This window comes from Bombus terrestris, chromosome 3 (genome assembly GCF_910591885.1).
Source record: "Bombus terrestris chromosome 3, iyBomTerr1.2, whole genome shotgun sequence".
NCBI classification, from domain to species: Eukaryota; Metazoa; Arthropoda; class Insecta; order Hymenoptera; family Apidae; genus Bombus; species Bombus terrestris.
The window spans coordinates 1,737,335-1,759,929 of record NC_063271.1 but is presented as its reverse complement, the minus strand read 5'-3'; the positions used below and the strand labels follow the sequence as shown (position 1 = coordinate 1,759,929).

General features: G+C 42.6%; 3 protein-coding genes across 8 annotated transcripts in view; 2 read left to right on the top strand and 1 right to left on the bottom strand.

Annotated features, from left to right (window-relative positions):
• Positions 1-9,493, top strand: part of LOC110120338 — a 35,850-nt gene extending 26,357 nt beyond the window's left edge. For both annotated transcript variants that reach the window (XM_048414650.1, XM_048414651.1), the window contains 3 exons: positions 5,297-5,468; positions 5,711-5,768; positions 6,340-9,493. In XM_048414650.1, coding sequence (XP_048270607.1) covers positions 5,297-5,468; positions 5,711-5,768; positions 6,340-7,026 — 917 coding nt within the window. In that variant the 3' untranslated portion in view covers positions 7,027-9,493. The remainder of the gene's footprint in view (positions 1-5,296; positions 5,469-5,710; positions 5,769-6,339) is intronic.
• LOC100645314 (myotubularin-related protein 2) lies at positions 9,243-12,836 on the top strand. Of its 5 annotated transcripts, XM_003394267.4 has the most exons (10): positions 9,243-9,369; positions 9,842-10,057; positions 10,145-10,252; positions 10,528-10,980; positions 11,046-11,493; positions 11,576-11,751; positions 11,818-11,925; positions 12,010-12,194; positions 12,261-12,465; positions 12,550-12,836. In XM_003394267.4, the coding sequence occupies exons 2-10, from the start codon at positions 9,932-9,934 to the stop codon at positions 12,700-12,702; spliced, it is 1,962 nt and encodes a 653-aa protein (XP_003394315.1). In that variant the 5' UTR covers positions 9,243-9,369; positions 9,842-9,931; the 3' UTR covers positions 12,703-12,836. The 5 variants fall into 5 exon arrangements, with proteins under 5 accessions (XP_003394315.1, XP_048270597.1, XP_048270600.1 ...); XM_048414640.1 differs by having other exon boundaries at positions 11,818-12,194; XM_048414642.1 differs by having other exon boundaries at positions 9,265-9,369; positions 9,897-10,057; positions 11,818-12,194.
• Positions 12,837-12,998: 162 nt separating this feature from the next.
• On the bottom strand, positions 12,999-17,839 carry LOC100645555 (nose resistant to fluoxetine protein 6). Its single transcript, XM_003394269.4, has 13 exons — positions 17,274-17,839; positions 16,535-16,779; positions 16,105-16,298; positions 15,253-15,377; positions 14,903-15,145; positions 14,564-14,771; positions 14,318-14,483; positions 14,147-14,226; positions 13,970-14,065; positions 13,748-13,877; positions 13,488-13,662; positions 13,264-13,406; positions 12,999-13,178 (listed from the first exon to the last, which is right to left on the bottom strand). The coding sequence occupies exons 1-13, from the start codon at positions 17,503-17,505 to the stop codon at positions 13,053-13,055; spliced, it is 2,163 nt and encodes a 720-aa protein (XP_003394317.1). The 5' UTR covers positions 17,506-17,839; the 3' UTR covers positions 12,999-13,052.
• Positions 17,840-22,595: the final 4,756 nt, after the last annotated feature.

Here is a 22,595-nt window from a genome sequence, read left to right as displayed (position 1 = left end):
CTTCTTGATATTCTCAAAGGATAAAGATTTACAAGGCAAACTTGCCGAGTTTCTTAATGATCGTACGGCGAAATTTCGCGAACATCGCCAAGTGAATGCACCGACTCGCGACCGAAATATCAAACGCGTATACCTGGCTAACGTGCACGCTTCTCTGGAGTTTTCATAAATTTTATAATTGTCAGGTCACGCGAAGCTGCACGATTTATCGCGATGAATCCCACGATCTAATGTCATCGCCCTGCGGTCTACGTGTGTCTATCGAACGTGCACGCTATGCGCGCTTTTCGCGCGATAAAACCGACAACAAGACGAATGAGAGATTTTTTCGGTCGTTCGAACGATAATAATCGCCGTTTCCCCTGCTATACGTCGTGAATTCCCTATCGAGAATCGAATCAAACGAAGAATATCTCCTTGTCTCTGTACGAGTAATAGCCCGGTTACTTGCACGTGGATCCGAACAGCGTCGAAATTTCTATCAAAGTCGCAAAATTTCTCGATCGTACGAAACGTTCTACGAAAGAAACCAAAGGAAACGCGAACGCGAGTTCTTCGATTCGAAGATTAAGAGTAACGCAGGTAGATAGCACAGGTGAAAAGAGCGACGGTCGCGAGATTTGCCGAAAGAAAACGACCATGTTCGACGCTTGTTCTCGCGTCATGGATTTATTTTCACTTCTCGCGCGTCTCTCCACCAAATTGCCGCTTGGACGCGGTACCGCGGGGGCGTTTTATGGAATTTTAGAATTTTGCTCTGCCTGATCGGACGTACGTCGACCTTCGGCGCGGTGCCAGCTCGAAACCCGGGAGGATTCGAACCGAATGAATGAAAGTCGTTGCCGTCGATTGATTTTTCGTTACCGTCACCGGTCGGCACGTTTGAAATATTCCCGATGTGTCTACAGACGCCGTTGAATCCTAGCAACCGACCGGTTTCTCGGCCTTTCCAACTCGCAAATGCAAATACGATTTCATCGTGGGATTATTCGAAGCTTTCTCACGAGATACGTTCTAACTCTATTTTTAGCTTCGCATATTTTTCTCCTGCATAGTGATCCTTGTATATTTAAGCGTTTGAAATTAAACGGCCATTCTTGCCAACGGCGGACGAATCTCCTTTACTCGAAAGGAATCTGACTTTTTATCCTGCGCAGGTTGCGGTCGTAAGAAATTCCTGATAGATCGTCGTCGTATTCTCGTCGATCTCTCGCTCTCTCTCTCTCTTTCGTTCTCCGATCGAGATATCGAAACGTCTCACATTCATAGAAATCATATCCAAGATGTACGTGACGACAATTCTCCGTCAAAACAAGCTTTACGCTGCGCTCGTTCGAAAACCTTTATAACGAGGTTTTGCGATGTATCTGTAATCATGATCTCCGCAAGGTTAACGAGTCGAGTTATTTTTGCGATATCGTCGCGACGTTCAGGATTATCGTCGCGGGAATTCAGCGCAGGATCGATAATTCTACGGACGAACGCAAAGTCGCAAGCGACATCCTTATCGACGAAGCGTCACGTGTATTCGATCGCGAGCTATGTAGATTCCTAGAAAAGCCCCTCTTGGTTCGTTCGACAAGGCTTCCAACATCGCGAGCCGCAATTACGTACGAGGCACGGCATCGTAACCAGCAATGTCCACGGTCGCTGGGAAATACGCTTTTTAGATTTAGGATTCTCTTATTCCCTGTATGGGTTCTCGGAAGCATGAGCGTTACACGCGTAACAAGTAAGTAAACAGATCAGACGAGGTTAGATAATGGTATTAAAGCTTTAACAGGATTATGTGGTAGGACGATCGTATAACGAAGATTTATGGTAATGTTAACGACGAACAACAAATCGACGGGTTAACGCGTACACGCGTTCATCGCGTGTTCGAATTTATCCACCATAAATTTCTCATCGTCCGATTTCACGTAATTCGAACATCGGCTAGAAAGACACTTCGATGCTCGAACGCACAGCAATTTCCATCTTTTGTCTTCGTGCCGCGAGGCTTCGGTCAACGAGGAACGAAATAAAATTCGCACGCAGCGCGAGTCGCGTAATAGGCGATTCGATCGCAAATAACCAACCGACGGTTTCCCTCTTCTCGTTGTTTTCCCTCCGTCGGTTTCCTATTTCTCGATAGGAGTCGTTCCCGTGGTTTCACGCAGTTTCGTTTAGTCCGCAAGAGAAAAACGCTTCGAGCCCAGCTGCGTCGATTTTCACTCTATCGTCCAATAAATTCCCCTGGTCGCTGGTATCTTAAAACAGGATACGAATTTGTATCGGTAGCTAACCTCGGCTCTTCGCTAACCACTTGTTAGTCGAAATTAACTGATACCACGGTCTTCTATATTTGGAGCGAGGGACCTGCACAAACCGAAATTCATTGAACCGTCAAGGTTCAACCAACCACCTCTCTCGAGCGATATCCTCTGGCAAAATTTCCTCTACGTATTTCAAGATCCGCTGTGTATGTATACATTGTGGAAAGAATAATAAACGATGCTCGAGACGATTCGAAGCCGTAGAGGTCTTTATATTTCGGAGATACATCAGATTTTTTACAAACTACTTAAGGTGGTTAAGTTAATTTCAAGCGTTCGCTGGCGCTATGTTGCGCTAACGCAAACTACGATCATACACGACCATAAGTTACAATTTAGTCGACTATTTCGAAATATCGTATAGATTGTAAATCTACCTTATAGAAGATGTACAGCGTATCCGTTTAGACCGCGTGCCATTGTAAAAATCTAGTTGGATCGCTGCTAATAGACCGAGTTGCTGATAAACCGAGCTTAAGAAGTTGATCGGTAATTCGAAATCTTTTCATAATTCTTGCTACGAGCATCATTCTGCGTTATAAAACTTTTACGCTTCTCTGATAATTCAGGAGAGTCGAATCGTTCGAAAAACCTGACGCTATTATACGTATCTCGATATAATCGTTCGCATCGTCGCACACGATGAGCGCCTTTTTCTTAGAGAATATCACGGATAAAGAGTCAAACGTGGTATTCGAGTGAACAGATGGATGGGTCGTTAAGGTTGACGCGTGGGTATCGTCAAAGTATGGCGAAAGAACCGTCGAATATGCGATCGGATAATCGCGATAGGCGCGTGCTTTCAGCCTGACGATGACGACGATAACGGCGAGTGCAGTGAGCCGAGGACCCACCTACTGACCTACACACGTGCAAAGAGAGCGCCACTGCTCGTCCGTGGCTCCCTGCGTGTCTCGGGTTTATTTGCGTTTCATTGTAATCCGAGTTCATTCTCCTTTTGCTCTGTTTCGCGCCCCGTCTCTGGTCGCCTCGCGTGCCAATGAATGGACCACATGTGCAAGCGTGCGTGCGCGCGCGTGCCGATCGCCTTCGCGAGACGATCCGTCATCCGTTTCCGTTTACGATACTCGCTTTACAATTCAAAATAACGATCGCCGCTAAACCGGGTCGAGACTCGCCTCGATTCATCGATGGTCGATCGAGATCCGAAGAGGAGACTTTCAGCGCTTCTCCGATAACCGTCGAATTCAATGTCGACGAGAGCGTTCGTATAATTGGCTCGCTATAATAATACGAAGAATGTTTTTTTGTCGGATAGGTCGGCGCCGAACTCGTTCCTCGGCGCCAATAGCCTTATCTCGCCTTGTTTTCGTTGTTTTATCTACACGAGTTGAGTAACTCGCACGTTATGCCGAGTACACGAGATTATTTAGTATTTAGTACGTCGGGGATGGCACTCTAAGGTCAAGTTTCCGCGGATCGATGCTCGCTGTTCCGTCGTTTATGGAATAACGCGCGGCTAATCGAGCGGGATGCCTCGAACCAGTTAATTTACTCGGAGAGGTTAACGCGAACCAAATTTAATCGTTCGCATCGAGTTATCGGCAGACTCGCGACGAGAGAGGCATCGAACGAGACTCCATTTATTTAAACGAAATTTTAGTCAGCGTCGGATCAAATAAACTTCTACCGCTTGAATTCGTTCGTCTAAACGCGGCCTCCCATTGCGCGAACTCTAATTATACAAACTATTTGTCTTCCGACAAATTACGCGGTAACGAACCGTCGGACCATCTAACGGTCTAGAGCAGCAATTTTCTAATTAACCGCGCTCCATTTTTCAAGCTTTCCAGACAAGCTTCGAAAAGCTGTTGCCACTTCGTTATTGAAACGTAACTCGTGAATGTATCGCGCTGCCTCCCCATATACGTATGTGTGTCGCTGAAAGCCGCACCGAGAGGCGTAACGGGTTGATGCGCGTCACTTACTTTTCAGCTGTTCATTTATAACTGACGGTCAGGTCTATTTTAATCGAATATTCCGTTTGGACCGACTCCCAATCGCGACAGCCCTTAAGAGTGTCAAGCCTGCTCGAGATAAGATTAAACGTGTTTACGAGCGCAATCTTGACCCTTGCACTTCGTTCGCATCTTTTATATGCGTTTCACATCGTTTCTTCTTCAACGCTCTGCTTTGCGTAGGTTCGCGAAATAGTCTCTCATTTGGCACTGGTTTCTGCCCATTATCGGCCTATTACGCGACATTCCGTCTCTCTCTCTCCGCTTTTTCTAGCATTTCCTTTTCCTTCCTTTCATTTCCTTTCTCTACGTTTTTACGCGCTTGTTCGCGGCGGAAAAAGGCACGGCAAGCGGCTCGATACGGTTCCTTCGACTCGCGCTTTAAACAATAATTTCGCCCTCGCGTGCTTAACAGTCCGGTTCTCTCCTCGTTTCTATCGTTTTGCATCGAACACGTAGCTAGTTTCTCGCCTGCTTTTACCGCGATGCCCCGAACAGATGACACGAGCTATTCGATGGAATCAGATAGCAGACACGACGCTACTACCGTTTCAAACAGAATTTCTAACGTATGTTATACTATGTACAAGTTGTTATAGTCGAAGCGTTTTCAATAAGAGCCTGTTCATTTTGACAAGGGCTTCCTTCCACACGTGTTAAACGACTGAAGAGAAACGAAAGTTATAGGCAGCTGTGATAGTTCTGTAGGGTTAAGAGTCCGACGAGCGAGTTTATGATTTTCTCCGGAATGGAAAAGAAAAATAGAAATTGCGAGACGAACTTTATGTCAGCGACTTTTCGTTATCTTTGTGTCGGGGATTCTTCGAGCATATGGTAACAGAGTTGATAATCCGCTGCTTTTTTTCTAAATTTTGCTTGCGTTAGAAAAGATAAGAGTTGCGATCGTAACGAGATTTTTTTTACTTATACCACGTTATATTAGGTTTCAGGGTCTTCGTGAATTCGAAGTTTAACGTTTTTACGATTTGTATGTTGCAGGTTCTGCATCTGTGGAACAGAAAAATGGTAACGGTAGCACGAAGAACAACAAAACGAATAACAATGGGGTCGAGGTGAACAGAAACGAGGAACAAAATGGTTCTGGCGAGGTCAAGAGCCAAGCCAAGAAGAAGCCGAACGCACCTGGGAGCGGTCCTCTGTTGCAACAAGCGTACGTTTCCATAGATTCACCTGTATACACTCCAATTTCTGTCGATCGTAACGTCGTTTGATCGTCGCTCCGCCTGTATCGCGTAATACATTATTCGTGTACTCGTTAAATTGTTGCTGCAAACAAAACGTATAGTATCGCTTTAAAATGGCCGCGGAATAACTTATAATTAATTTTGATCTCTTCCGGATCAATTTTGACGCGTCGAACGAATTAATCATTTTTCATTTTCAACTTTACAGAGAGATATCCACCAGCCAACTCGACTTCTTCAAGATGCTTGACGAGAAAATCGAGAATGTAAGTTGCTCCTTCGAGAGTCCTAAAACATTGCGCAACGCTCGAATATACTTTTCGTCGGCTGGTTTTTATGTAACGTCCAAAAAAAAAAAAAAAAAAAAAGAGAAAATGTATGACGCGATGAAAATTTCGACTTAAAAAACGACCAGGATCGGCCTGAAATTACACGGTGTATTCTCTATCGAGTCGATATATATGCATTGGAATCAGGGCACGTAGAGTAAACGTTCCCTTAAGGCTTCGTAGACCTTGCGGTGACCTCGTCGCAATAATAATATTAATTCGTGTGCCGCGTTGGTCGATTGGTCAGTCCGTTGAATGTTTTATCGATCGTGGCGTACGAATTTGTTCGATATTTTATCGGCTGTACATTTAATGCTCGTGCGTTTGCCTCGAATTCCTTTTCGCCCACTGGTTATTCTTGATGGTCCTAACGTGATCCTGATTTCTAGAACTGAAACCGATGGTTCTCGTGTAATCGTATCCTGTATAATATTATGCGAGAGCGAACACTTAAATACGTAAAATACTCGATAACGATGTAACAATGTTTTTCTAACGATATTTTCAGGGACCAGACTACGACGAAAGTCTGGACACAACAGCCAGAGCTGAACGAGTGTCGAATCTTCTTCGTCAATGGGAACTAGCAAGCGTATCCTGGTCGAGCGTGTCCGATTTGAACAACGCGTCCCCGTCCGCGATGAAGAACCGTGGCTCAGGACTGAACGCGTCCCGGCAAAGTCTAAGCGCGAAGGACAGAGAAGGAATGAGGAATATAGTCGGTGGTAGACCGGAGAGCGCACCTATTTACATGAGAAACGCGAATCGCGTAGACGGTCTCCAAGATACTCACTGCCCATCGCCAAGTATGCCGAGGCACGTGTTAGAGTCGATCACCCAGAGTCCGACCCAGAGCTTAAAAAATGTCACGCCGCCTGGATCCTCTCCAACCGGTCTGCGTTATCCCGATAGTTATAAGGAATGCAACGCTAATCAGACAACCGCGAAGTCCGTGAAGGTTCATTACGGTGCTCAGAATCCTGTGAATGGAGAATACGTGACACAACAGGCGCTCTATCGCGAACAGTATTTGCAACAAACCGGGATAATCACGGTACCTTCGCAATATTCGGCCGGTTCGCCTGGCGGCAATGTCCTCAGGAACAATCCATACGTGCAACAATATCAGATCAGCAATCCGCAACACTTCACCACGTCGAGGAAACGAGGCTTCAACGCCGCCCAAATGACGTGACCGGACTGGCAGTACACTACCAGATAAGACTGACACAACACACACACCTACACAGACATATTTTGCGAATCAAGAGAGAAAACGACGAGCAGGACTCCACGAGGATCTCTCGGGTTCTTCGTCAAGATGACTTTATTCGCGTGAATAGTAGAGGAGAGAGAGCCCGTCGAGGCTGGAGACTGACCAACAGACGGAGAAGATACCACGGATGTTTCTCTGCATGTTCCTAAAGATATCGTACACATTTTTTCGTTGCCATTGGCGGATGTTCAGCAAACAACAACCATCTAACAGACAAAACACAAGTGCAAAATACTTCGGTATTGGCCTAAATCATTCTGCGATCCATTTAAAGAAGAAAACAAACAAGATATAGCACCGTCTTCGCGTAAAATCTACAGTCTACAAAATTCTTCTCTATAAGTGCCAAAATGCTACTATACATGTAATAATCAATCTAAGTGATCACGGGAAAAATTGTGAGAGGGAGAGAGAGAGAGGGGGGGAGAGAGAGCGAGAGAGCAAGAGAGAGAGAGAGAGAGAGAGATTATCCGTTGAACCAATACTCCGTTCTTTGTAATTCATGTAAATGAAACTTTTTCAATGTATATACAATATATATATGTATATTATATATGTGTACATTATATGTATATATATACATATATATATATATTTTCGTTTATTCTTGTTTCTTTTTTTTTTATCGGTAGCATGTCTACGTACCATTGGTAAATGTAAATTTCTATAAGGGAAAAAGAGAAACAAAATGAAAAAAAAAAAAGAAAAATATATATAAAAGAATAACACGCGCGATCGCGAATTTCGCTATAGCGTTTTGTATAATTGTGTATTAGCAACGTATTCCGAGATATATATACTTCGCATATACGTGTGTATGCATTTATGTATGTATCTGAGCTGACAGGAGAAAAGCAGAATATAGAAAATGGGAAGAGCAGCTGATGTAGGGTCTTACTTGTACCGTGTATAGATTCATTGTATGTATTGTATGGATACATTTAACTTACCGTGATGATTGTATATTTATATGTTGACCATGTTTAAAGTTAACGATATATATAGTTGATGATGAGAGTTTTATATTTCATGTTACAAATATGCTCTATATTGTGAAATACACTTAATCGAAATCGCTGCATCACCGTCGAACACTGACAACTATATTTTGTTCCGTTGAGCAATTTTTTTTTTTTTTATAAATAAATTCGTAATTTTTCCCCAACAATTAACGTATAACCTATTCGAAAGATTTTGATATCATTTGAGAAAACCCAGAATATATATTTTACCAATTAAGTACACTTAAACGGATCAAGGTTGTCGCTTAAATATTACGCGACTTTGAACGCTTCTTACGCAAAAACTTTACAAACTTATCGACAAAATAAGGAGGAAGAGGGAAGAAGGATGAAGTTATATGCGTTGATCGATATATAAATTCTTGTATAAAATGGAAACTACGATTTTTAATTCCTCTAAAGAGAGTGGCAAGCAGTTCGATTAAACACCCGACTAACGTGATTTAATTATCCCGAAATATCTATGCTACGATACAAATCTAGATGCATTTATTTTGCAGCATGTAATTTTAATCTGATTTCAACATCAATTTAAAAAAAAATCGAATTTAAGCAACAAGCGTGCATACAAATTTTAATTGCGTACTTCGTCGATCGTAGTCCAACGTTTATGGTTTGACGTAATATCTTTTTCCTTTTTAATTTGGCTGTCTTATACGGGAAAGGTATCGTAAAAGTAATGTTCGAATTAAATTGAAGTGTATTTAAATTATAATTGAATTTAAATTTAATCAAATTTAAATGTTCAAATTTTCATTCGAGCGCTTTGTAATGTGATTTCTCTTTTTGGCTTTGTGAATTAAACGGTACTTTTCGAAAGTACTTTTGATCGCGATCTAATCCGGGAACAATTTCGTGTGGAATCAATATATTTTACGTACCTTCGTAAGTATAATAATTAGTAGATAGCGCGTAAAGTATGTATATTGGGTTGATATTGGAAAATACAAAATAAGAAGCTTACTTTTCTTTATTGTATCACACTTTCAGGCGTTTTAGAAAGAATTTACCGTATTTAATCATAGCCGATAATATCGGCCACGACTTGGCTGATAATGTTGTGTCATCAGCGCTAAAGTGAGCGTAGTGCGAACTATATTAAGTACGTCAGTCCTGTGCTTTTCTATATAAATACATATTTCAGTTTCCAAACTGTGAAGTGAAGTATATCTGTCAAACACGAGTTATACTGAAAGGATTGAGCATAATAGAATACTTCATAGAATACGTTATGAACGAGGTTAGTGTTTTGGAGGATTACCGTTTATATATAAACAATACTGAGATCAGTGTATCCTGTTATGTATAAAAAATATAATTATAACCCTTCTGGGTGTGGCATAAAATACAGAAAATTTTGTTTACATCAGTAGTAGAATTCATTTTGTATTTAAAATTTACGTTCTATGTAAATATTCAAATGTTATCTCTGTGCAATTATATTTGGAGAAATTTATATTTACAGTGATTCGAGTGATAAGGTTTTCAAGATTTTGAGGTTAAGTGATTTGGATGAAAATGTGTGACTCTAATGTTCCTTGTACATTATATTTTGTCGTATAAATGTTATACGATTTATCATTCGATTACTATCGCAGCAAGAACTTTTTCTAAATATTTATCGTTTAATTTGTTGATGTAAACAAAAATTTTGAACGAACGATTTAATACCTTATAAATATGTAATAAAATTTAATACTTTGTCTTTGAAGGTGTCATTTTAAAAAAAATGTAGTAGGTGGAATTATGTAATGAATATTTTACCAGATGTGAAAATATAAGAAACTGTACAAGTTGGAAATATGGAGAAGAGAGGTAGCGCTGAACTTTTGAATATCGAGCAAAACAATTCTAAAAATGCCAGCTCCGATTCCCTCAATTCAGATAGCAAGAGTAGCTCCCTTAATTCTAAGATGGGTCAAGAATCGGTAATATACTTTAGTTTAATCAATAGTACAGGTTTTTAAATTAGACTTAATTATATCCAACTGTATGCAAGCATTGAACTTCTCTAGGAAAGCTGGGATAAAGCATCACATTCCAAAAGTTTTTCCTCAAGCTCTACTTCGACAGATAATAATATCGTCTCTGCTTTAGAAGCTAGAAAAGACAATCAAGTAAAAGTGAGTTCTATATAGATGATTAGAGTTAATGTAGCTTCCTAATTTCTCGAGCATTTACATGTTATCAGAATTTGTTTTTTTTTTCCAGACAATATGTTTTTGATTTCATTCGTTTGGTACGTTTCATCTCTTGTTGAGAAATTCTGTTTCGTCACTTTTACTTTTTCAGTATATATATACATATATATATTACATAAATACCTAGCTAAAATAGCAGATGTTCGTTCAATTATTTAACGTTTGACCTATCAACATATTTTTTTCTTCCTTTACAGAATTTATCTGGTGGGGAAACAGGTCCACCTCTTTTAAACGGAGAGCGTGTACAAGGCATTGCTCACGAAGTAACTTACGTATGTCCTTACTCAGGGCCAGTCAGAGGAATTCTTAGCATTACGAATTACAAGCTTCATTTTCGGAGTGTAGACCGCGAAACACCTTACGTAGTCGAGGTACCACTAGGGGTTGTTAGTAGAATAGAGAAAGTCGGTGGCGCTTCTAGCAAAGGCGAAAACTCTTATGGCATCGAAGTGTTCTGTAAAGATATGCGAAATCTTAGATTCGCTCACAAGCAAGAGAATCATTCCAGGAGAGATGTTTTTGAGAAACTTCAACAGTATTCATTTCCTCTATCTCATAAATTACCTCTGTTCGCGTTCGAATATTCCGAGACGTTTGCTGAAAATGGATGGAACGTTTACGAGCCTATAGCCGAATTAAAACGAATGGTAAAAATTGTTATGACATTAAAAATAATAACCAGCGGACGTATTGACGTTACGATTATTTTCAGGGTGTAAACAACGATATGTGGAAGATATCGAAAATCAACGATACGTATTCAATATGCGATAGTTATCCAGTCGTATGGGCAGTACCTGCGGCAGCAACCGACGAAGATTTGCAAGCATCGGCAGCCTTTCGAAGTAGAGGAAGGCTGCCGGTATTATCGTGGATCCACCCAGAGAGTCAGGCAACGATAACACGTTGCGCTCAACCGTTGGTAGGCGTTGGTGGCAAGCGTAGTCGCGAGGACGAACGATACGTTCAGCTAATAATGGATGCCAATGCGCAAAGTCACAAACTTTTTATTATGGACGCTAGACCAATGCCTAACGCGGTTGCGAACAAAGCTAAAGGTGGTGGTTACGAGAGCGAGGACGCTTATCAAAATGCAGAGCTCGTATTTCTCGATATTCATAATATACATGTAATGAGAGAGAGCCTGAGAAAACTGAAAGGTAGATATATAATTTCAGTCGCTAATAATTTTATCAAGTCGGCAATAAGAAATTATTATCGATATTAGCGATTATCATTTAGAATTATGCTTTCCAACGATCGATGAGACCAGATGGCTATCGGGAATAGAATCTACCGTTTGGTTGAAGCATATAAAATATGTACTTGCGGGAGCGTTACGAATTGTGGATAAAGTCGAAAATCATAAAACTTCGGTACTGGTGCACTGTTCGGACGGTTGGGATAGAACAGCACAGGTAATTAAGAAACAACGAAGTGCGCTTTAAACTTAACGTACTCTTAATATTTATAACTTTTTACAGCTCACAGCTCTCGCCATGTTAATGTTAGATCCGTATTACAGAACCATCAAAGGTTTTGAAGTGCTTATAGAAAAGGAATGGCTAAGTTTTGGTCATAAATTTCAGCAGGTATGCGATGATGCATACGTAGTTGAATTAGGTATTACGCACGTCGAAGTGAAAATGATATACGATTCTAATAATGTATTTCAGAGGATCGGTCATGGCGTCGAACATCATAGCGACGCGGATAGATCACCGGTATTTTTACAGTTTATGGACTGTGTGTGGCAAATAAGTCGACAGTTTCCCAACGCATTCGAGTTTAACGAACACTTCCTAATCACTATTCTCGATCATTTATACTCTTGTAGATTTGGCACATTTTTATTTAGCAGGTATGCGAAATATTTTCCGTAAAGCCGTTGTGCGTCTGTCATAACCATCCGTTTATAAATACACAGCGAACGCGAACGAGTTCACGAACAAGTGAAACAAAAAACTGTCTCGTTATGGTCGTATACGAATAGTCAGTTATCCTTGTATCAAAATCCTTTGTACTGGGCTGCTCCTAATTACCAGCTCGTTCTAATGCCAATCGCTAGTATGAGGTATATCAAGCCGTGGAAAAGTCTGTACTGTAGATGGAATCCGAGTATGCGACAGCAGGTATGTAAAACGTCCTAGCGCTTTAATTTTCATAGGTGAATTTAAATCATCGGTTACGCGTTTTTTTTCACCGTGTTCTCGAAGGATCCTGTTTATCAACGAACAAGAGAACTACTAGTCTTAAAGGAACAACTGGAAAAGCAACTCGAGGAAGGTCGTCGCGAACAGGCTAGTCGAGCAAATCGTTCAATGACGTCACCGGCACCACCTAGGATACATTCCCCGGTTCACTCATAGCACGGCAAAGATTCTTTCTCATTTTTCAGCGATCCGTAGTTATTTGTATATGAGCTTCCCCCTTTCGCTCGAATCATATCGCTATGTACAAAATGCTCGTTGATAAAGAAGAACGTTTACAACTTTTGCGCAAATGATTCTATAAATTAATTCCCCTTTCCAGGCATTACGAAATATTAAATAAAGTTACGAATGTTTTCTGAAACAATGAGTTATTGCACCGAGCGCGGACGACGTCGTAATAAAGCGGAATGTTTAAAAGTTTCGTGTGTGTATGTGTGTGTATGTTGTGTGACTTCTTTTCATCAGTTTATTGATTAAAGGACTCGGAGATATTTATCAGTGTACACTCATTTCTTTCTTCTTTGTGGATTATTGTGTAATCGAAGGAGCAATATAAACGGCACTTCTCCTATTGCGGATAACAGAATCGAAACGATAAAAGTAGAAATAATTATCGCAACAGACAAAGCACCCTGAAAGAAAAGAAAAGAAAACGTTATTAGGTCATATTAAAATTAGGCCGGAATTGTTCGAACGAAATTATTCGATTATACTTACGACTATGATTTCATCAGCGACAAAGGGATAAACACGTAACGAATGTAACGAAAGTATAAGAAGAGGGTTTAGAAGATAAGCGCAGTAGGTTAATCTGCTCAAAGGAACGAAAAAATCTAGCGATAAGAATTTTTTCGCTACACCTGCAAGCAGTAAAAAAATATTGCCATAGAGACGTGGTATTTTCGCGAAAGAGAAGACGATTTAAACGAACGTCGATTTACCGGCGTGATTCGTCGTGCACACAATTACGAGCCAGGCAATACCCATGGCCCAGCCTGTTCTACCGAGGCCCACGTAAAGGATCGATATACTCAAGGGGATGTTTCTGATCGCTGTGCCGAATAGAATCACAGAATTACATAAAATAGCCAATGTCGAAAGAATGATCAAGCTTCTCTGAAACATAGATTCGATCGTGTCGTTTAAAGACGCGCGGAAATGTACGTATAAGGAGGAAACTGATAGAAACGGGATACGTTACTTTTGACAAATGTAGTTGGTAATTCCACTTTGTAAGAAGCTGGCACGTGATCATTCCTATGAGATACGGCGTTACTCTGACCCACGGCCGTAAATAAAGGTACGTCAACGTCCTATATTGTTCGTCCAATCTAGGAAAGTAAATATATGTATAACGTACATGTTCTATGCATTGCCCATGGTAGAAAAAGTTGGAAACATTTTGTATTATTCTTCTGCTTACGCAAGTTGGTAATCAAGAGCGTACAACGTGTAAAGGGTCGTTCCTATGGAGGAAAGCAGCGTAACACCGCCTATTCCCAGGGCGATATTGTAATGTCTGAAAATAATCTTCGATTAAATTTATCGATCGGATAAGACCAGACGACGAACGATTAGAAAAGGCAAATTATAAGCTCACGTGACAGATAACATTAGGAGAAAACTGCCCAATATGAAGAACTGCATATCATTGGGTAGGTACCAACTCCAGGTCAGGCACTGAAAGTATTACTTTTTCCGAAATGATTCTTTGCCGGTAACGCGAACGACGTTTATTATCTAGTAAATTATCGAGTATAATCACACGTACTAACTCGTCCCAATCGTAGAAGTTGTTGATGTAGAGTATATTGGTCCACCAATATTTCGAGCACTTGGAACTCACATGCTCGATAGGAAGAACGAACGAGACACGATCATGCCAGGAAAAATTCAGTATCGCGACCAATATAACGATGAAATACGCAGGCGTGATCCTTCGAAGTAACGTTTATTTCGTTATCTGTTGAAATCTCGTCGATCGAACTAGACGCGCATCTATAACGCTATACCATACCTGATATATCGCTTCACGAGCATTTTAATAAATTGACTCGCCCTTGCTGTTATAGGCGGAATTCTCTTGTCTTTTTCCCGTTCCTTCAGAAATATATACGTTAACAGAAACCCGCTGATGAAGAAATACGTGTCGACCGAATACGTCGCGTTGCTTAGGATTTGCGCGGGTACGGTATCGGTTATCGTATAGAGAACGATTTTGTTACCTGTGTACGTAAACGATTCGTTTCGTTAAAAAGAAAGAAAGAAGGAAAGAAAGAAAGAAAAGGTAAAAGAGATGAGAAATCGAATGGGATCGGATCAGCGAAATTAAAACGGATTAAAATTCATTTCTTACTTATAGTATGAAGCGAGTAGAAGACGGAGTGCGCCGTAATAATCCATACCATTCCCAAGAATTTCAAGCTGTGGAATATACGCGTATTATCTTCGCTCTTTTCTCGATTAAATATTTGCTGTATATTGGAAGAAAGCGAAAAACAGAGAAGACACTGGAAGATACGACTCTGCTGCTTCGACTCTGAGAGTACCGGTTCTTCGTGATCGGTATCGCATTTCTCTTCTGTTTCGTTCTTCAATTCTGTTCAGAATTAATCGTACGTTACATAAATTGGTTACTCGAGCTTTTTCTTTTTATCGTTAATCACGCGTTAAATAATACCAAGCGTCGACGCGCGTATCGCTTACCGTTCGTATTGTTATTTTCAAAGGTAAGAAATTCTTTTTTCCTGCGTTCATTCGCCCGTCGGTATACGAAACAATCGTATATCGTGGCTGCTATCGCGATAGCAACTAACGATAGCAAAAATCCCCTGTAATCAAAGTTTTAAAGTTTCTAGTCGACATACAGGACGGTACATGCGACTGGAATCGCTCGAATCGCCGCGCAAGTAACCATTTGGATTTGTAAAACGTTTCATAGGAAAGTCGAAGAGTTTCGCAGGGAGACGTAATTCGACGCGGGTAGTCTTTTTCGTAACGAAGAAATTTCGCTATCGACGATTCGTCGAATGTATTTGTAATTAACCAGTGAGATACACGATGTAAATATTCGAAGTATCAACTTTTCTTCGTACAAGAAGAAGAAGAGCATTCGTTCAGTTTCGTATAGAACGAAGAAAGCAGCTTTTGTTCTTTCGAGCGATTGGTATAGCTATTATCACGTATCGACTCTTTGGAACATTGCGCGTAAAAAAACATTGGGGTTCGATATCGACAAAGTCAACAATCCCGAAGATATTTCGGACTTTGGCGCGTGAAAAACTTTTTAATGAAAAATATACGACAAATGGTTGAAATATTTTTACCTCGACGATCGCCGACGCGGAGCGTTCGAAAGAGCGGATACGCGCGAAATAGTACATACGTGATTCTATTTGAAAGAAGAAATTTGACCTTGCCGCGTCCTCTGCGCATTCTTCTACGAAAAGACGCTGAAACGCGTGAAGTTACGTTCTACCTCGAAAGCGTTCAACCTTTGTCCGAAACATTTTCCGTCGCGTTAGTTAGGCGTTCGTCGTGCCTTTGAAATTTACGTACATGATGGAGATCATCTTCGCAGAGAGGAGCCATCGATGATCGTTCACCAAATCGGTGACTTCGATCAAACTGAAGCCAATGGAAAACAGTTTTCCGATCAAAAGAGTCTCGTCACGGATCACTTTGTCCAGCATCGTGGCTACGTCGCGTTTGCTGCAGGATGCCGGCAAGCAAAGTCCAAGCGTGATCATGTTCTAAAAAAGCGTTATCTCTGAAATCTGTGAAACGCGCGATAGCCCGTTACGACGATACGATTTCGTGGTAGGTACGTAAATGTCCGGTGGATTATTTTAACGGGACAAACGATCGATCGGCCGCGTAAACGGGCTACTACGCGCCGATCGTTAGTATCGAATCGTTGGAGCTATAGATTCGAGCTACAGATAGATAGATAGATAGATAGAAACTGTAAAATATCGCACGTGCTTACTTCCTTTTCCGTTTCTATGTGATATTGCACGGTGCTATTGTGCCACATACGTCCAATAAAGAAACGAAGGCGAAAAGGTGGAAACTCCTCGTTCGGATTCCGGTATATCGAATTGTTCTTTCGTGTTTTCTCCGAGAGAGGTAGCGTGGTATTTTCAGAGAGAATATAGCAACTTTTTTCATCTCCTAACCAAAAATTATTCCCATGGAGAAATCCCCTGGGCGGCACGCCACTGCTGTCCATCACTTGAAAAATACATGATAGGATAATCGGGCCAGCTCGCGGTGGCGAATCAAAGGTGAGAACGGGAAAAAACGGCGGTAGAATCAAGCGCGTAGTTTGGCGTTTCGCGTTTAAACGCAGCCAGTTGCATCTGATCGGACGGGGAAAAGGGGAACAAGAGCGATCACGATCGCCGCTTTTACGCGCTCCGACCTAAGAAACTAGTTTCTTGTGCAACGCGCGAAGAAAGTCTCGGAATCGGGGGTTGGCCGGACAAAAAATTACGCATCTGACACAATCGCGACGTAACGCGATGCAACTCGATGTAATCCCGCCGAGAAGAATTCTCGCGGTTGCGCAACCCTTGTTTTTATTGTTACCGAGTCGAATTTTCCGCGGTGTTAACGCATTCCACTTGCGAACAACAGAAACGACGTGTTACGAAACAGAGCGGCGAACGTGATATACAGCGATGGCGTTACTTGTTACACGGAAATATCTGAAATATTCTATTAACCTCTTAGACCCCAAGTTACTCGTTTATCCACCGCGTTACGAAATTCTTCGATCTCCGTCCGACATCTGCTGGAATTTAGAAGATCGATGTTCTCCATGACCGCGTACACTGGAAGTACCTGCCTCATGGTGACCGGGTCTTGCGTGGCCGCTCGAACGGACGTGCAAAAGGTCGTTAACGACAACGAAAAGAAGAGGAAGAACGCGCACGAGGAAATTTTTCCACGCTCCATGCTTTACCGACGTAACTTACACTCGGATCGTTGATATTCACTGTCGAGAAAAATCGGCGATCGCGCGAACCAGCATTATTTTCTTCGTGGCGATAAAGTACGTTGCCGCGGTCTCGGTATTACGTTCGAATCGACGATACGACAGGGTTGTACGCGACTCGCTCGTTCAACGGAGCTCGAGAGAATCAACGATGTTGGACGAGATCGCAGCGAGACAACGCGTTTCCACCAAGGAACACACGATTTATTTGCATGAGAGCACCGACCATGGAGATACGACGAACGGGAAAGGACTGCCGTACAGGAGGAGTAATCACAGAATCCAAATGGAAAGCAAGCCGTCCTCGTGGTCTGCATCGTCATCGTTGTTGGCTTTGAAGTCACACCAGCACACCCCCCACCCTACTACGCGTTTTGTCTCCACCAGCTATTATCCTTAGGACGTATCGATAAATTATCGTCGCAAACGTTCCATCTACCTGCGATGTTTTTCCTCTTTCCTCGTTATCGGTACGCCGCGTTTTCTTCTTTTCACCTCGCGCTTCCGCAGGATCGCGAGCGTTCGCTTCCAATTAATCTTCAAAATCGGCCGATTTATTTCGAAAATTCTCCGCTCGAATCCGTACGAGCTTGGCGACGTCACGGTGCACCTCCTTCTCCGTTTAGTCGCCGCTAATTTGTCGATTCCGTTTATTCGCTGTACTGCGGCTGGTCGTCGCTGAGAGCTCCGTCGACGGTACGACGAGCCGAGATCGCGAATCGACGAGTACGCGACTCAACGAAAAAGGAGTCGAAACCTCGGTAGATACGTGGTACGACTGGTTTTCTAATACCACGGGTCGCCTACACGAGTTGCGAGCATCGCAACGTCGCATACGCGGTTGCTCTGGTTTTCGGCTTATGTCACTTTGTCGAACGGACACGGGTACGCGTAACCGCGATAGAATCTCCGAATCGAACGAGCGAGCTTCATCGTCCTTTTCCCTGTCCCGCGCCCTGCCCATCGCGGTTCGTTTTCTTTCAAAAACTTTCACTCTCGGTCTCGGGCGCGCGTTTAACGCGCCTTCCACGAGATTTTACGTTCGCCGGTTGCGCGCAATTAGCATTCTTATTTTATTGGTGCGATTAGGTAAAGTCTCGGCCGGCTCGTTGCTTCGTCGAATTTCGCCGTCGCGCAGCGAACGCCTACGAATTTATCCGAATCCAATAAGGAACAGCCTTCGTCCTTACCGTTCCTCGCGTTTGCACTCGCTCGTCCCAAGCTGAATGTTGAAACAGCCATGAAAAAAATTACTCGCGCACGATCACTTTTGTTTGATTAACAAGATCGTATTGTCTTCGGAGCGTCGAGCGCGCGTTTAAGATCGTTCAAATTCCTCGTCGTCCTCTCCTGTTTTCGACAAACATCGCCCCGAGAGGTTTCGCCGAAACTCGACTTTTCTTCTTTCTCTCCCGTCTTCCTCGTCCTCCAACGAAAAATATCGCCAGACTCTTCCATTCTTCGTACGCCTAGAATTTATTATCAACGATGCATATATTATGAAAATAATACTTGGCCGTCTTGTCACCGCTTCTATGCTTTTTTACATAATCGATGCTCGTACGCGTAAAATATTATTATTTAATTCGATTTTTTGTTTCGACGGGAACGCCAATCGTTCGGTTATCGTAACCGTTGGCGTAAAATTATTTCTCAACCGAACAGATCGGATAACACGAGCAAATCGCGTACATCGTTTTTGCTGCATATATTTTCGTTTCGAACGCGGCACCATCGGCCAAGGAAACTCGACGATTCGTCCGATTCTTCGCCGAATTGTTCGCCTTTCCGCTTTCATTTGCCATTTTCCTTATTACTTCGACCGAACAAATTCTCGCGATTTCTACGAATGGCGATCGATCCGCTAGATAGAAGCGCTTTCGCTTTCGATTCCGCTTAAAACGTATACCGACTCGTCAAAAATTTACTCGTCGAAAGAACAAACGTTCCTGCGAATTTGCCCAAAGTAAACAAGATCCAACGAAGGAGACGATAGGGGAACAACGCAGCAAGGCAAAAATAACGCAAGGATATAAAAGAACGCGGAATAAGAGTCGCTATAAAAAATACGCGAGATCAACAACAAGTTCCAAATCGACGTAAATAACGGTCGAGTCGAAAAACAGAGATCCTGCGAAACTGGAAAATTTTTAAAAATCAACGATCGTGATGGGTCGTTAACGGAACCCGTCGTTAACGCAAAAACATCAACCTTGTCGGGGACATGGTTGACGTAGTTGCATGTTGTTGCCACGATACAGAGATGATTCTGTCGGTTCGAAAGAAGCGCGAATCGACGCGACGACGTAAATGTCACGTTTCTGCCTCAACGACGCTCGTTTCATACCATTTTTTTTTTTACGAATCATTAACGCAAACAAAAAAGTAACGATCGTCGCTTCTGTTTCTAACGCGAGGTTGTAACATCGTCGCGCGTAACAACGCGATCTTAGTTAGATCGATTCGTCGATGACGCGAATCTTTGACGAGATTCGTTTTTCTTCGAACGGCCACTCTCTTTTGCCGTCTTCGTGAAAACACGAAAGTTTATATAATGGTCCTGACCATTTGGAGTATAGAGACCCGATCCGCCAGTCAAATCTACTTAACGTGGTTACACCTTCTCGAGGAAAGGAACGAATAATGTCAAGGACACGCGTAAGACCACGTGGACCACGATTCGTCCTTTCGCAAGTTATTCGTGGAATGTCGGATTTTCGTCGATCTCGTCGATCTCATCGATCTCGTCGTCCATCGCGCGAATTTTTCCTAACAAATACGAGAGCCGACAAGGCCGATCGACGTTCGATCGAGCATAGCGGCACGCGGTGCGTCGTCTCGCTTCTTTGGCCCATGTACGGGTACGGCGAAACATTTTTCGTTGCACCTTGAAACGCCGAGACAGCTCGAAGCGATCTCGAACCGGCGTGCCGACCTCTTTTCCCTTAAATCGCCGAGCAAAAACCACAATAGCCGCGCAGCGCGAACCTCGTATTCGAAGTAAGCGCGATGTATCGTTCGATGTGCCGCAGGTACGTTTAACATAAATTAATTTATGTGCGTCACAGGAGGAAAAAATTTAGCGAATATACGCGTTTGTAACTCGTTCACAGCGACCGTAACTCGAACGATCGTGCAAACGGTTAATTTTAGATTTCGTATAGAAGGTGCCGGGATATCATCGAAATGGCAGAAATCCTCTCGTTATCGCGTTGGTCGCGCGAGAGCTCGCGTAGCGTGGTGATAGCCCCAAGCGCAACGTAATCCTTTTTTCCGAGCTGTCCTTCTGCTCCTCGTTCGTACGTATAAAAGGTTATCCGCCTCGTTTTTCTCTTTGTCGCAATTTCAAGCAACGATAGATGCGCGTCGTCCGATCCTACCGATGCTTACGATCTCTTGCACGCGTACGTTCGATCGCCGGTTACGAATCGACTCTTCGACCTCTCCGCGTCTACCGCGCAAATCTATGAATTACATCAACCGGTACCGGCCACGTACCAGTAGGATACGCGGTAGTTTCAGCAAGTAACGCGCGTCTTTGTAACGCCGCATTGTGCAAACTGTTTGCGCGTTAATCGCGCTCTTCTATTCTTTTCTCTCTTAGTTTTCGGCTTGTTTATCCGCGACCTCCTCCGATAACCATAGATCGTTCGCGGTGCTTTTTACGCGCGAGCTTCGACGACATCGACTTCCAACTCCGATTCGCTCGCTTTCGTTCATTTTGCGCGTAAAAATGCTCGGACGAGAACATCGACGTTGAAACGAACTTACGATGCAACCTCGTATCGTTAGCGATCGGAGTTGCGCGGTAGTATGCCCGCGCCTACCAAGTTTTTGTCGGGAGAATGGCACGCGATAAATCGTTTCTAACGTTTTTGGATTCTGACGCGCAACGATTGCACGTCCGCCTCGCGAAACAACATTTCGCTTGCAAAATTTGCCTTCTCCTTTTGCCAAAGAATTTCCGCAACGAAATATCCATTAAACAGCGACGGTGATTAAATCGAGATGCAACGGCTTCTCAGACTTTGGGTCAATCGCTTGAAATTGTGTCGTAATATCGTAAAAGGAGGGAACGCTGGGTAGCTTCGATCGTTCGCCTCGAGGTATACCGTATACGAGGTGTATGAAAAAATTAAATAACAGTACCGACAGGTACGCCCGCGTATGTATACGTACGCTAATACGATAACGTACGAGATAGCACGTAATGGATCTTGGCAAACTTCCGGTTAGAATTTCGATAGATCGAGTTAAAAAAGCAGCGATCGCGCGAAAACTCGATCGACGTTTAGACTTTGATTTAAAGTTTCCTCGGCTGTCGCCACGTTCCATATTGGAAATATACTCGATGATGATGATGCTACAAAAACAGAAAACGGCTTTTTTCGCCGTACAGATTAAGAGAAATGAAATTAATCGATATCAATTTGTATCAACGTTGTGGCGAACGTTGGAAGGTTGTCGTAAAAAAATCACCCATTTGCATTTCCGTTTGCGATGCAACTACGCTACGCAAACAAACGTAAAATTTAAATATTATCGTCGTTATATTAACGTTTACTCGAACAGCGAAACTATTTATTTTGCGTTATTGACCGTTATCGGCAATTCTCGAGACGTACGTACGAAGAGTACGCGAAAAAAGAATCTGGAAACGTCGAGTTTCAGCGTTTCTCGGAAAACGAACGTTTATTTTTCGTTATCGCGTAACGTTACAATTTCGCATTTGTCCTCGTATCCAGATAAAACATAATTTTATTTCAAATACTCGGTACAACGCGTGCACGAGCGATACGAGAGGACGTTACACTCAAAATTCGTTCGCGTTTCCCTCTTTCTCTCGTCGACGATAAATCGATTCGTACGCCGAACGAGATTTTTCCAACGAACGCGGCGCTTATTTATCGCAAATGTATCGATTACGAGTCGCGTCCGATACGAGCAGCCTCTATCGGACGGAGCGTGGAAGGAAAGGAAAAAGTTTCGACAAAGTTACGGAGGAATATAAGATTTTATCTCTTTTATCTCGCCGTATTTATTCATCCGC

Excerpts from the sequence above, each read along its gene's own strand:
- LOC100645314 (XM_048414640.1), top strand. The coding sequence starts at position 9,932 with ATGGAGAAGAGAGGTAGCGCTGAACTTTTGAATATCGAGCAAAACAAT. Across the intron at positions 12,195-12,260 it reads GGCACATTTTTATTTAGCAG|CGAACGCGAACGAGTTCACG; the intron begins GTATGCGAAATA and ends ATAAATACACAG. Across the intron at positions 12,466-12,549 it reads ATCCGAGTATGCGACAGCAG|GATCCTGTTTATCAACGAAC; the intron begins GTATGTAAAACG and ends GTGTTCTCGAAG.
- LOC100645555 (XM_003394269.4), bottom strand. The coding sequence starts at position 17,505 with ATGGAGCGTGGAAAAATTTCCTCGTGCGCGTTCTTCCTCTTCTTTTCG. Across the intron at positions 16,780-17,273 it reads AGTAACTTGGGGTCTAAGAG|TGATGGACAGCAGTGGCGTG; the intron begins GTTAATAGAATA and ends GTATTTTTCAAG. Across the intron at positions 14,227-14,317 it reads TCTACGATTGGGACGAGTTA|TGCCTGACCTGGAGTTGGTA; the intron begins GTACGTGTGATT and ends TAATACTTTCAG.